Source organism: Gallinula chloropus (assembly GCF_964237585.1).
Source record: "Gallinula chloropus genome assembly, chromosome: 7".
Lineage (NCBI taxonomy): Eukaryota > Metazoa > Chordata > Aves > Gruiformes > Rallidae > Gallinula > Gallinula chloropus.
Window position 1 is genome coordinate 27135955 of NC_140092.1, and position 14160 is coordinate 27150114.

General features: G+C 40.3%; 1 protein-coding gene across 3 annotated transcripts in view; it reads left to right on the forward strand.

Annotated features, from left to right (window-relative positions):
- Positions 1-14160, forward strand: part of LRBA (LPS responsive beige-like anchor protein) — a gene marked incomplete at its 5' end in the record, with an annotated part of 423662 nt that overhangs the window by 63329 nt on the left and 346173 nt on the right. For all 3 annotated transcript variants that reach the window (XM_084266649.1, XM_084266650.1, XM_084266651.1), the window contains 6 exons: positions 701-798; positions 3910-4002; positions 4840-4948; positions 5480-5561; positions 7632-7755; positions 8661-8853. In XM_084266649.1, the coding sequence (XP_084122775.1) occupies positions 701-798; positions 3910-4002; positions 4840-4948; positions 5480-5561; positions 7632-7755; positions 8661-8853 (699 nt within the window). The remainder of the gene's footprint in view (positions 1-700; positions 799-3909; positions 4003-4839; positions 4949-5479; positions 5562-7631; positions 7756-8660; positions 8854-14160) is intronic.

Genomic DNA, 14160 nt, shown 5'->3' on the forward strand with positions numbered 1-14160 from the left:
GGAGGCTGAGGGGAGACCTTCTGCCCACCTCCACTGCCCTGCCAGGAGGGTGCAGAGAGGTGGGCGATGGTCTCTTCAGCCAGGGGACAGGAGATGGGACGAGGGGGAATGGCCTCAAGCTGTGCCAGGGCAGGGTCAGCTCAGCTGGGAGGGAAAAGTTCTTCCCTGGCAGAGTTGTGGGGCTGTGGCACAGGCTGCCCAGGGAGGGGGCTGAGTCCCCACCCCTGGGTGTGTTTAACAGACGGGGAGATGAGGTGCTCAGGGATATGGTTTAGCACAGGACAGGGACAGTTGTACTTGATGATCTTAAAGGTCTTTTCCTACCTTTTGATTCTAGAAAGTGTGCAGTGGTTTATTTCTACCCCCTGTGCAGAAGGGGGCAATATACACACAAATCAATGAGCACGTGTGTGGAAGGAAATAGTGCAGCCCAGGAATCCATTCCTTGTTGAATTCTTGCACCCCAGGCACACATGTATCACTCTCCACTCTTAAAAATAGGAGAGTTTTTTGTGGTAATTTTCTCCTGTGCTTGCCTTCTAATTGTGTAGCTCTTTTGATCCTAGCCTAATTATTTTTGTCCTTGGCTTATTATTACTCTTCCAATCATTTTGAAATGTTTTGTAGTAGTTCTTCTAGCCAAAGCAATGTTCTGGCTTTCCTACCTTCTTAATTCCAATTTGCAACTTTTATTCAACAGGATGACAATCTCATGGATGTCTTACAGCTGCTTGTTGCACTTATGTCAGAGCATCCCAGTTCCATGATCCCTGCTTTTGATCAGAGGAATGGATTACAGTAAGTTTGAGTTTTGCAAGTGAGCAAAAGGAAATAGTCTTGTGACATATGTATTGCTAGCTAGAATTCCCATGAAATCCAAAAGGTCTTTGTTCAGTGTGTGTGTTTACAGACTTAGACACCTCATCTTGGGAGTTTTTTGGGTCTACGTGCTTTTTTGACAAGAGGTGATATTGGATTTATTATCAATTAGGTCATTTTTTCTTTTTTCCCCCAAAGTTTCCAAGCTGTCAGTCACTCTGAAACACATAATGATCAGTCTGAGTTAGCCTGTACATTGATGTTGTCTTCCTCTACTAGTGCTTAGTCTTTAGCCTCCCATTCTTATGTACATTAGAAATGAAAGTGGGTAGGCAAAAATTGGTTCAGACCTCTTCTGATCTTTGTTATTTTTCTTTCCTTCTATTTTACTTTGCAGAAGGAACCTTTTCTTTCTCTGAATTTAGCACTTTGTGGTGTGGATTGTTCACAACCTCTTTTGTCCCAGCAAACAGGAGAATATTGCTTAATGCTGTGGTGAGAGAAAAGCAGGGAAAGGAGCAAATTGGAACAGATCTGCTGGAAAAAGCCCAAGCTATGACTCTGATTTTGTGTTGTGGCTCTCAGAGGGTGGTCATATTGTTGAACTTTTCTAATTTAAAATAAACCTGTCTGGACATAGTGGGGAAAAATTGGAGCAGGCAAAAGAAATATAAGAACTATTCCTAGAAGGGTACATGGAGTAGTAATTCTCTCGCTGTGTAAAGGCAGGGACTCATTTCAGACATTTTGTTGCACCTATTGGTTAACCCCTATTTACAAATATATATATATTTTTTTTTCAGTTGTCCTTTCTCAAGAGACAACGTTCAGGCATGTTCATAATTGTTTTCTCCCCTTTTAGTGCTAGGCTGATTTTTTTTCCTTATTATTATTATTATTTTTTTTTTATTATTTCCCCCCCCCCCATTTTCTTCAGCTTTAAATTCATTTGTATGGTAATGTATTATACTATGGGAAATTAATAAAACCTCTAAATAATAAAGCACTTGAATGTCATGTTTGGTTTCTGATGCAATAAGTTTGTTTTTATTTAACAACTGGCAGTAGACATTTTCTTTTTTTATTAACTAGTATATGGGCAAGTCAGGATGAATAGTGAGTCCACAGTGAGAAATCACTTTGTTTTCCAGTCTCATTTGTTACATTCCTGGCTCCTGTATTGTCTCCAGTAGCTTAATGTGTTGGATGTATGCTTATTTTTGGAATTATAACACTCTATTCTTGAAATTGAAAAATAATTTTACAGAGCTTTATAAAGATTTTGAGTTATATTAATAATGAGATTTTTTTAAAAGTAACTAATTGACTGAAGAAACAGTAAGTGTGAGGAAATACTTGTTTTCTGTATGATTAGGTAACCCTCATGCTGTCTGTTAAAACAAGCAAGGAAATGGATTATATTCCTTGAATGAACGTTGTAGTTCGATTGCTCGTTTGTTTGATCCTGTAGTTGCTGTGGCTTTAGCTTTCTCCAGGATAAGTTATTTGTTATAAGTAACTGGTTTTTAATCAAACCTGGGTTTTCACTTAAATTCTAGCATAGAACTAAATTTATTTTCTTGTTTTGGTCTTAGATCAGGTGTCCTGGCTAAAATATTTAGGTGTGTAAAAGTGGGGGAATGTATAGCTAGTGATGAGGTGTCACTTATGTGTAGATAGGGCTTAAAATGTTGAGTAAGTCCTTTGAAGTCTTTATAAGCGGCTGATTTAAAAAGTGGCTTTGTAACATGGGATATTTTGGGGAAGATTCAAGAATCACTGAAAGTAGATACTTATCACACCCCCCAATGAAGCTATAATTTCCTCAAAAAAAATTACTCAGCAGCAAAGACTGAGTACAGCATCTTCTGTTCCAATATAATTTCACACAGAATTAGGAAATTAACTTTTTCTTCTTTCAGAGAGAGATTATGGGTCTGTGTAGGTGTAATCTAAATCATATTTCATAAATCTGAAGGTCTGTCCAACATGATGAACCACAGCCCAATGACAATCAGATAGTGACATGGTCATAAGCATATTACAGTCTAAAAACGAAGCAATGAGTAAAATTAGGTGTCACTGATAAATATGTTTAGGTGTCTTTAAGTTTAGGTGTCTTTAAAGTGAGACTTTAAGGATGAAAACCTTGAATTTGTTATTCTTCACATTGACAGAAGGCCAGTATTAGATTATTTTCACTGTCCAAAGATACAATACATGATTAAGCTTTAATGTACTGCAAAGAAATGTTTGAGAAGTTAAGGTTAAATACTGCTCTGATTTGGTTTTATTTGGTGAGACAAAGGCATAGATAGTCAGGATGAGATCTGTGCAGTATTACAGAATGAATTGGCAATGTCACACACATTTAACCTCACTGGACTCTCTACTTCCAGTTGTTTATTAATTTACCAGACTTCCATCGTTACACTGCTGTTTTCCTTGCTGTGTTTGTTACTGTCTCATTTGCTTTCTTCAGCTAGAACTGTTGAGGTAGTTAAGGCTAGTACTTAGCTATAGACATGCCCCTCATTCCCTTTGGCTTTCTTCTTTAGGCTTCTTAATGGAGAATTCTAAGTGGGTGCAGAGCTTCATCGTAAGGAGGCAAAGGGCAGAAACTAATGTAGGTGAAATGAGAAGAATGCCTTCTGACTTGGTGTCTTCCTCTGCCCCTCCTAAGGCAGCAGCAGCGCACACAGATGTCAAATGTTAGTGCTTAGAAATAAATCCCCCTCCATACACAGCTATTCTGGTCCAGCCACCTTTATACTAAACCAATTTCTTGATTAGTTTTATGGATAAAATATCAGGTTAACTGTTTTCAGTACAGGAATTGCAGCAGATTTCACAGCATGTTTTATGTATTGACATTTAGGAAATACTTAAATTGGGTAAAAAAATCTCTGAACATGGTTATGAAATGTAAAATCACCACCATGCTGTTAACAGAAGCATCTTATTCACAGTTATTCTTTTAAATTAGACTCAGGTATGGATTTATTTGCAGTCTCCTGCAGTTCATTTGTCTTTCCAAAAACGGTTGTGTATTTCAACTCTTTTAGGCAAACCTCTGTTTTCTTCACTTAGGGTTGTCTACAAGCTTTTAGCATCACAAAGTGAAGGCATCAGGGTGCAAGCTCTAAAAGTGATGGGATATTTCTTAAAGCATCTTGCTCCAAAGTAAGTACTGGCTCAGGTCTTAGAATACCCCTCTACCTCCCCCCAAAAAAGGAAAAAATGTGGGTTGGAACAGATGCATGCCATATATCATTTAGTGAATATTTTATTGGGGTGTAGATATTTATACATTTGTGTGTGAAGTGAAAAACCCCAACCTATATTGGAGGTTAACCACTAAATAAGCTTCAGTGAATAGGAGCTACTGTTCTTCAAGTACTCTTCAATTTGTTTGTCATCAATATGTTTCTGATGTGATGGAATTGCTTGTTATTGGCAACTGATGTCTGGGTATTAATCACTTCCTTATCAAGTTAATTTAATCCTGACTGATGGTATAGCTGGCTGCTTTTTAAAGTGGTCTTTTTTTTCCCCCATAATTACACTGAAATCAGTAGCAGGAATTACACTGGTGAGATTGAACCATGTGTTATGTTCTGAGAACTAGATTTTTATATGTCTCAATTTGACTCCAATAGTAGATAACTACTGAGATCGCTGTCCATGGTTGTACTGGAGGGAAATGAGGACAGAGATGCACTTTTAGTATCTATCAAGAAAAATCCCTAAGGATGCTTCACTGTTCTGGGTCCATGAGTGAGTGGACTGAATTTATGGGAGAAAGTAAGCTGTCTTCTGTCTTTCTTCAGGGAATGACTTGTCCTTTCAAAATCTGAATCCTTGCCCTTTTCCTTAACCAGAAGTGAAGAACTTAAGGAACTAAAAAGAAAAAGCTGCTCCCAGTGATTGCCTGTTTCTTGAGGCACACTTGATAAACTTTTCCCTCCCCCAAAGCAAGTTAAATACATGTGTTTATTTTATCTCTCTGTACTATTTTAGGAGAAAAGCTGAAGTCATGCTTGGACATGGATTGTTCTCTTTGTTGGCTGAAAGGCTGATGCTTCAGACAAGCTTAATCACCATGACCACATATAATGTCCTGTTTGAGGTAGTAATATACTGTAGTTAGGATCCAATCTTCCTAATTACTTGTAAGACAGTGTTAGAAAATTGCTTACATATTTGTGCTGATATGTTCCAGATGACATTAAACCTTAGCCTGATGCAGCTGAGTGCTGCTTCCCCCCCTGCCCTGCGCTCACTACACAAGATTCCCTCCCCTTTAACTTGGTTATGCTCATTATGAACAATTCTAAATAATGAGTAACTTGAATGTCTTGAGCAGACACTCATATATATGTGAAATTTTATTACAACAACGATCTTGCCTTGGTTAGATTCAGATTTCTCTTCCAATGCATTTAAAATAGCAACATGTGCTGAAGAGAAAGCAAAAAAATGAGTAAAATTTTAGGAAGGGGATGAAATAAATTACCAAGAAAGAAAAAAAGCAGTTGTTTTGAATAATTTTTAGAACTATGATGGAATAAGAGTGTTTCTGTATGAAAGATGTATCCAACTATTTTTCAATAAGCTGTCTGTGTGAACATTGATGTGACATCTTCTTCTTTCTTGCCAGATACTGACTGAACAGATTTGCACTCAAGTGATACATAAACAACATCCTGACCCAGATTCAACAGTGAAGATACAAAATCCTCGTAAGCATCATACACGTGTTACGTGCTACCATAAGCAAAGTCTGCTCTAAAACCCCCACAATTAATTACATCCACAGGTCTTAATTCTGATCTTAGCTTTACATTTGCCTTTCATACAGCAGGAAACATAATGTGCATTTAGTTGGAGTTATTTAGGAAGAATGTCTCTCTAGCTCTTTCTTTAAAGATGTTTTATGTGTCTAAATGTGTATGCAGTTCATAACTCACCCTTTTTGCCTGTGCAGCCCTGTTATGAAATGACTTTTCAAGACTTCCCTGCACAGGATACTTTGATTTAATACATGTTAAGTTTCCAGCAAAATTCTGATTGCATTATTTAGCCATGTCAGACAAAATTGCCTGAAATATGGAAACAGCCTTCATCTTAAATTACATTCAGTATGACAGCAGTAGATAGAAAGTAGGAGCAATGTATCTGCTCGCTGTTTTGGTTAATTTGCTTTATGGGAAATATCTTGATATGAAACTTTTGGATGTCTTTTGAACTAAAAGAAAAATCCTGATCTCCTTTCCTGAATTATACACATTATTAATGGGCTCTGTATATAATACAGTGGACTTAGGGTAGCTCTGGGAGTTCATTTTTTCTGGAGAAAGAATAGGTTTTTTCGCTTCTGTAGCTGCTTTGCCATGAAATGTAGGTCATAGTTGTGGGTTCCCTTCACATGGAAAGTGGGGGAAGAGAAAGGAACATAGATACAGAGGAAAAAAATCTGGTTGAAGTATGCTACATGCCTTCTGGTAAATCTGAATGAAACGAGAGATGGGAGGGCATATCTGTTCCTTTCTCTTAAGGTTTTTGAAGTTGGCAGTCACTGCTGTGTTTAAGACAGATTATTTGTAGTGTGAGCTATGAGTCTGGAATTCCCTAGGTGTAGTAGGAAGAGTGACTTGTAGAGGACCTTTTTAATATCAATGCTAATATTATCAAATAAGGAATTTCTCTTTTTAAAAGAATTGTACAAGGTGAACTGAGTGTTCAAAGTGCACCCTGATTACTTACAAAGTCAACTCTTTTTTGAAGTATCAAGAACAGTGACTGCCCCACTGCTTCAGAAAGTGAATGTGTCCAGGATTTTGACTGTCTACTAAAAAAATCTTATGCTCGTAAAAGATGAAATTTTATATCAGGAAGGTTTTTCTCCCGTTTTTCAAACTTCTTTTTGTAGCAGAAATCATTAAATATAATTGGAAGCTGTTCACATCTTCAAAAATCCAATATCACAGAATCACAAGGTTGGAAAAGACCTTTAAGATCATCAAGTCCAACTGTTCATGTCCTGTGCTAAACCATATCCCTGAGCACCTCATCTCCCCATCTGTTAAACACACCCAGGGGTGGGGACTCAGCCCCCTCCCTGGGCAGCCTGTGCCACAGCCCCACAACTCTTTCAGGGAAGAACTTTTCCCTCCCAGCTGAGCTGACCCTGCCCTGGCACAGCTTGAGGCCATTCCCCCTCGTCCCATCTCCTGTCCCCTGGCTGAAGAGACATCACCCACCTCTCTGCACCCTCCTGGCAGTGGAGGTGGGGAGAAGGTCTCCCCTCAGCCTCCTCTTCTCCAGGCTGAACACCTCCAGCTCCCTCAGCCACTCCTGATAGGATTTTCCCTATTATTATATATGTATATATATACTATATATATCGTATAGTATAATATATTGATTTTATACCGTATGCATTGTTATGTGAATTTCCTTAGGTAAAGGTTCTGAGAGATTCTGATAGCTTGTATTTGTCATGCAGTAACCTTTGTGTTGCTAAAAACTGATAATTAAAGAAATTCAGAATAACTTAACTTAGATTTATAAACATCTCAATTTTCTTCAGCAGTACAGGCCTGTGACTCCCCCAATGATGACCAGGTTTGAGAAGTTTTGGAGGAAGGGATCTATATTAAATAAACCTTGTACTCAGGAATGTGCTTTTTCTCAGTATAAAACTACTTTTATATGCAGTCATTTTTCTTATACAAAAGAATTCAGAAGATGTCCTGTACGTTCTGCTGTGCTTAGTGCTAATGTTTTGTTGCTCACCAACTGTTTTCCAGAGATCTTGAAGGTTATCGCCATCCTGCTCCGTAATTCTCCCCAGTGTCCAGAAAGTCTGGAGGTTCGTCGGGCCTTCCTCTCAGACATGATTAAACTTTTTAATAACAGCAGAGAAAACAGAAGGTGAGGTATCTGGCTGTGTGCACATGTGTACAACGTGAGTAACAAGGTCTCCTAGTGAATTAGACTTGTTAAGCAGGTACAGCTTTGTTGCTGTTCAGGAAATTCTGCACTCTAGTGTAGTCTTCAATATGTAAAAATAGAGAATGTTTTAAACACGTTAAATTATCAGTATCAGTACAGGCTGGGGGATGACCTGTTGGAGAGGAGCTCTGCGGAGAAGGACCTGGGGGTCCTGGTGGGCAATGAGCCAGCAGTGTGCTGGGTGGCATCAAAAGGAGCGTGTCCAGCAGGTCAAAGGAGGGGATCCTCCCGCTCTGCTCTGCCCTGGTCAGGCCCCACCTGGAGTGTTGTGTCCAGTTCTGGGCTCCCTGGGACCAAAAAGCCAGGGATCTCCTGGAGAGAGTCCAGTGGAGGCTGCGAAGGGGATGAAGGGCCTGGAGCATCTCCCCTGCCAGGAAAGGCTGAGGGAGCTGGGGCTGTTCAGCCTGGAGAGAAGCAGCCTGAGAGGGGATCTGATCAATGGGGATCAATAGCTGAAGGGTGGGGCACAGCAGGACATGGGCAGCCTCTTCTCAGTGTCTGTGGGGACAGGACAAGGGGCCATGGCCTCAAGTTGGAGCCCGGGAAGTTCCGCCCCAATGTGGGGAAGAACTTCTTCCCGGTGAGGGAGCCCTGGGACAGGCTGCCCAGGGGGTGTGGAGTCTCCTCCGGAGAGATTCCAGCCCCGTCTGGACGCCGACCTGTGTGCCCTGTCCTAGGGACCCTGCTTTGGCAGGGGGTTGGACCCCATGGGCTCTGGAGGGCCCTTCCAACACCTGTGATTCTGTGAATTCCCGTCTTCACTGGTGGCTATTTTTAAGCTCTAGTTTGAAATCTGATTAAATAGCACTGTGTGTGTTTTGCAGGAGTTTGTTGCAGTGCTCTGTCTGGCAGGAGTGGATGCTTTCCCTTTGCTGCTTTAACCCAAAGACCTCAGAGGAGCAGAAGATCACTGAGATGGTTTACACCATATTTCGAATTCTGCTCTACCACGCGATCAAATACGAGTGGGGTGGCTGGCGTGTTTGGGTGGATACACTGTCCATCACACACTCAAAGGTGAGTGCTTGAAAGAGTTAAGACCTCTTGTTTACACTGTGTAATTAGATTTAGAGCCTCAAAGAGCTGTATCATACAACGAGGGGGTCTTGAAGTGAAAGTCAGCACTTAGAAGCCTGGTGTTTACATTGCTGGAAGTAACAGTTGAAAATTATGTTATTTGAACACAATTTTTTTGTTGTTTTTCTTCAAATTGTGGTAGTATCAGTTCATACTGAAAATTGCACGTGTTGTCAAAAGGAAGATAATCAAATTTCAGGAGCATTTCTGAAAAATGCGCTGGGTTTGGTTTTTAATAGTGGCATGGTCACAAGGTGGCGCAGCATATCTATCCATGGAGAAACATTCCTCTTGGTAACATCAAATGGCTGTGAACCAAACAAGTAAAAAGCAAAGAACTCCAAAGTTAAGACAGATGCTTCAGCTGTTAAGATGTCATGGAATACAGGGTTAGAACAGAAATCCTTGCAGTATAAATGAGATGATTACCCTTGGTTTTCTTTCTGTCTGATGTTCTTGTTGTTGTAACAAGCAGAATTATATCCTGGAAGTTATTAGCAGATCTTTGAACCGAGGTATGGTAGCAGAGAAGATAACTGCCCTGCTTTATTCTGAACAAAAGAGTGAGGCCAGCGTGGGCCTCATAATTATTGTTGTTTATCAGGAATATGATGAATTAGATTATAAATCACATATTTCTAAATATGTGGAACTTAACTCTGTGCAAAAGGCATCTGTGGATCCCAAAGGTTGTGTTACGATGCTGAGGAATTGTTAGCATTCCTGAGGTCCTTGATTTTGTATGAATTTTGTGTTGAAAGAAGTCAGCAACAACGCTGTTATTTTGCAGCTCTGTGTATCCTATTTGTAGCTTGATATGGGTTATTGGGCTATGGGGAGACAAATTTAGAAATCCCTATAATAGTCTGTGAAATAGTGTCATTGAATAGTCACTTAGCCAAACGTAATCCAGGTGCAAAGAATCCATTTTAACCCTTACAGTGATGATGAAATACCCTTAATCTTCTTTTCTGTCAGCTCTGCAGTTATCAAAAAACCTGTTTTCTCTCTTTCCCCAAAGATGCAGAGGCTGTGGGATGAGTAGGTTGTACAGTTGCAAGCTGTAGCCAGAGTAAAGATCCCTGATGTCCTTTTATAGAGACTGGCATATCATGTAAAGCATTTCTGTGATAGTTGGGAATTCCTGGGGAATGGTCTCTGGGGAAAAGCTGGAGAGGTGAGTCAAGGAAGACTTGACTGCCTTTCTACTTCTCTTACATGCAGTTTTGGTGTATTGAATTTAAAAATTCTCCAGCTCGTTATCTTATAAGCTGTGGTCCTGTTCTTAGGCTGGTTTTGTAAGGTAATGGTATGTTAGAAGTAGATTTTTAAAAAAAAATCTTCAAAATTATCATAGCTAATCTTAGTCATCTTCAGTGATGTAAAGTGGGTAATCAATAGTCTAGAGTTCATAGAGGAAAACCCAGGATTTGATTGTGATGCCACAGTCAAATGTTAAGAAAAAGACCTCCAGTTATATAAAATACCAACAAAAAAAACCCCAAAAGAGGTAAAAATAATACTATTTTCATTTTTTTTCCCTGAAAGGCTGTATGTTTTGGTGCAGTACCATAGTGAATGAGGAAACGATGTGCTTCACTCTGGGTTTCTCACTTTTGATTGCTAGTGTGATGAGGAATCCTCGGTTGTAGAAGTAACTCCCCTTATCAGTTTTCCCAAGTCTTTACTGTGGTTTTCTGGTCAGTGTGTAAGGATTGTTTTGTTCTTCCATCCAACTTGAGATGAAGCTGAATGATGGTGAGGTTAGACGTGTGTGAGTGTGGGCAGAGCACGCAGCAGAGCGGTGGTTTGATTTGGAAGGAATCCTAAAGGAGTTCAGTTCGTTTGGATGTTGGTTCCAATATTATTGAGTCTGGGACCCTAAACAAACATGATTAGATGACAAAAGGACCTGCAAACTAATTAACAATACTGATATGAATGGTGGTGCAATAATTGAGGGTTTTTTGGGGGCTGGACTCGATGATCTCTTGAGGTCTCTTCCAACTCCTACAGTTCTGTGTGTGTGATTATCTATTTCTCATTGGAACTTTTTTAGAGCTAATACCTGCAATTTATGCAACTAGTAGTGTGAAGTTAGGTGATGTTTCATGACTGTCTCTTAATTACATAAGCATAAATTAGGATAAATCATAGGATCATAGACTGGTCTGTGATGGAAGGGACCCCAAGGATCCCAGAGTTCCAACCCCCTGCCACAGGCAGGGACACCAACCACCTGAAAATTACTGAAAGGCTCCTTGTGGCAAAATATTTGTAATCATTTGAAAATGTCCTTAGAAACTGTTATTAATATCTACTGATAGTTATTTTTAACCCCCCTAATTTCACTTATTTTGAATATTCTTATGTCCTGTTCTACGAATACTGTGATTCATATGGATTCACACCTTATATAGCTTAGATATAACTCAGAGGGCAAATTGTTTGATGCTAAATGTATCTCATGTTTCTTAGCATGCTTTCAGAGCAATGTGGGTCTGATGGGAACACAAATATTTCCTTAACATTGCAAAGAAAACAACCAATTTGCCTTTTTATTCTTTCATCCCTAATTGTAGTGGGTTACTGCTTAGTTTTCCTTTTCACAGCCCTTGGCGCCCATCTAACTGCTAATTTATGCCCCTCTATGATAAAGAACTAGTACATAAAGGACCAGTGTTCCAGAATTGGATAGGTTTTGCAGAGCTACACATCAAGATACATGCAGCTGCTATAAAAAGCCAAAGAAACTCAATTGCAATTTTATTGTCCGGTTTGATAGATTTCCTGCCACCTTTGTTGCTGGGAAGCTGTTTGTCACTGTAACCCTCTCCTCCAACAGCTGCACAACGTTTTATAAGCAGCAATGGCTTTTCTAGCATAATTGGGCTATGTTGGTTTCCTCATGCTCAGGATTTAGGTGGTGTGTGTAACATCTTTAAAGCCAACTTTTTTTTTGAGTATTACTCGGGTATCTTGCTCTTATTTTTTTGATGTTTTCCAAATATTAACAGAGTCTATACAGGGATGTTTAATCTGGGCCTTCTAAGTCAATCAAAATGTTAATTAAAAAATTAACAAAAACCCTCTAGTTAGTTCTAGCTGGCCAGTGCTGAATTTATGAAAGCACCTAAAAGCATCTAAAAAGCCCCCTGCTTTTTTTCAGTGTTGTACCCTTGCTCTCCAGGCCTGAGATTTCAGCTGTCTGGCCGTGTTACTCTGTAAAAGGGACCAATGATTTGGGGGTTAATAATAGGAAACAAATAAGGAATGGTGGACAACTTGCCTTTTTGACCTTTCAGCTTCTGCAAGTTTTGAAAGAATATAATGATTTACTCAGTATCATATACTCTTAAATGATCTGAACGCTTGAAAACACTGGGATGAACTAATGTTTGCCTATTGCAAGCCCTTAAATATATTTCACTACTCAGAAGTTGCATCATGTTACCATGTGATGCAGTTGAAAAGAAGATATTTGGGAAAATTCTGATTTTTTAATTATTTTAGTAGCTTAAGACATTTTTGCTGAGTAAGATTCAGAACTGTTATTATCTATAAGCTACAGTATTATTGCTGTGTAAGTGGAAAAAATTTGTTCAGTGATCTGAATGTGAAGAAGGATAATATCAAACTGTTGGTATTGTGATTTCAACATACAATGAATTGCTAAGTAATGGTTAGTTTTCAGCCTGAGGAAGTAAGGTTGTGCTAAACATTGGTGAGTGTTAAGTAAATTTGCATATTCTTTGGCTCCCTGTTCATTTAATAGAGGAGTTTTGCCATGGGAAGGGTGGCAAAGATGAGGTGGTAGAGTTACTATATGATGGCAATTTAAAAACTAATTTTCAGAGAAGTGAACATGGCTCAGTAGTTCTAGAAAGTAACAAATCCTGTGAGGTGGCTGAGGGAGTTCAGGGTGTGGAGAAGAGGCCTGGAGAAGAGGAGGCTGAGGGGAGACCTTCTCCCCACCTCCGCTGCCCTGCCAGGAGGGTGCAGAGAGGTGGGCGATGGTCTCTTCAGCCAGGGGACAGGAGATGGGATGAGGGGGAATGGCCTCAAGCTGTGCCAGGGCAGGGTCAGCTCAGCTGGGAGGGAAAAGTTCTTCCCTGGCAGAGTTGTGGGGCTGTGGAACAGGCTGCCCAGGGAGGGGGCTGAGTCCCCACCCCTGGGTGTGTTTAACAGATGGGGAGATGAGGTGCTCAGGGATATGGTTTAGCACAGGACAGGGATGGTTGGACTCAGTGTTCTTAAAGGTCTTTTCCAACCTTGTGATTCTGTGAGTCTGTAACAGGCCATCAGGATCTCTTGGCTTCAAATCCCACTGGCATTCATGAGTTGTTGAGGAATGGATTTATCTCCATTTCTTTTCTCCCTATCATGGAGAAGGAAGGGTCTCCCACAGTGGTGTGTGCAGGCATTTTTAACTCTAGGGAATTTTGAAGGTTTCTGATGTTCCTCAGTCCTCTGAAAAGTGTCGGCGTTGCCCTGTGGGGAGGCAGAGGTAGCCAGCCAAGAAGGTGGTATATGTATATGCAGGGTTTTGGTTTTCAGTTGTGCCACACACTGATGAAGCAAAGCTGTGGGAGATGCCAAGCAAGTAGCACGCTTGAAATACTTCAGTGTGGGGTTTGTTCTTATGGGGAGCAGTGGGAACTTGGAGACCAGAATTTGCAGCCTCCTTTAAAGCTCTGTACCCTCCAAGGTGTGTGGTGACATTGCAATCTTTCACCTTTTCTAGGTGTTTCCTTGTTAGAGCTTCTTCTGTAGTAGGTGAGTGGGAAGGGTTTTCCTAATCAGTGCCTCTGAGAAGAAAGTATTTTCATTATTCAGCAGGCAGAATAGTTGGGAGGAGGGATTAGTACCACGGATGGGCTCCTATACATGCAGCATGTGTGGTTTATGGGGTGCTCCTCCATGTTGTCATTCACTCAGTTTGAGAGGCATGTTGTCAATAAAACTATAGGATGCTAAAATTTGACTAATTCAAACTGAAAGAAAAATGGGAAGTAGGGGATAGGGATAGAGTGAGCAAGGTAAACTGAGAGCAGCAGCAAAGAACAGGATCAGCTGGGTAGAGGATGCAGAACAGAAGACTTAAAGGAAGAGTGGACTAGGGATTTGCTGCTGGTTGAGAAGTGATAGAGGTCTCAGAAGAAATGAGCAATCATTTGCAGGACAAAGAACTGATGTGTAAAGAGGCAAGCAGCTATGAGAGAGTCTTTCTAAATAAAGAAGTCCTGA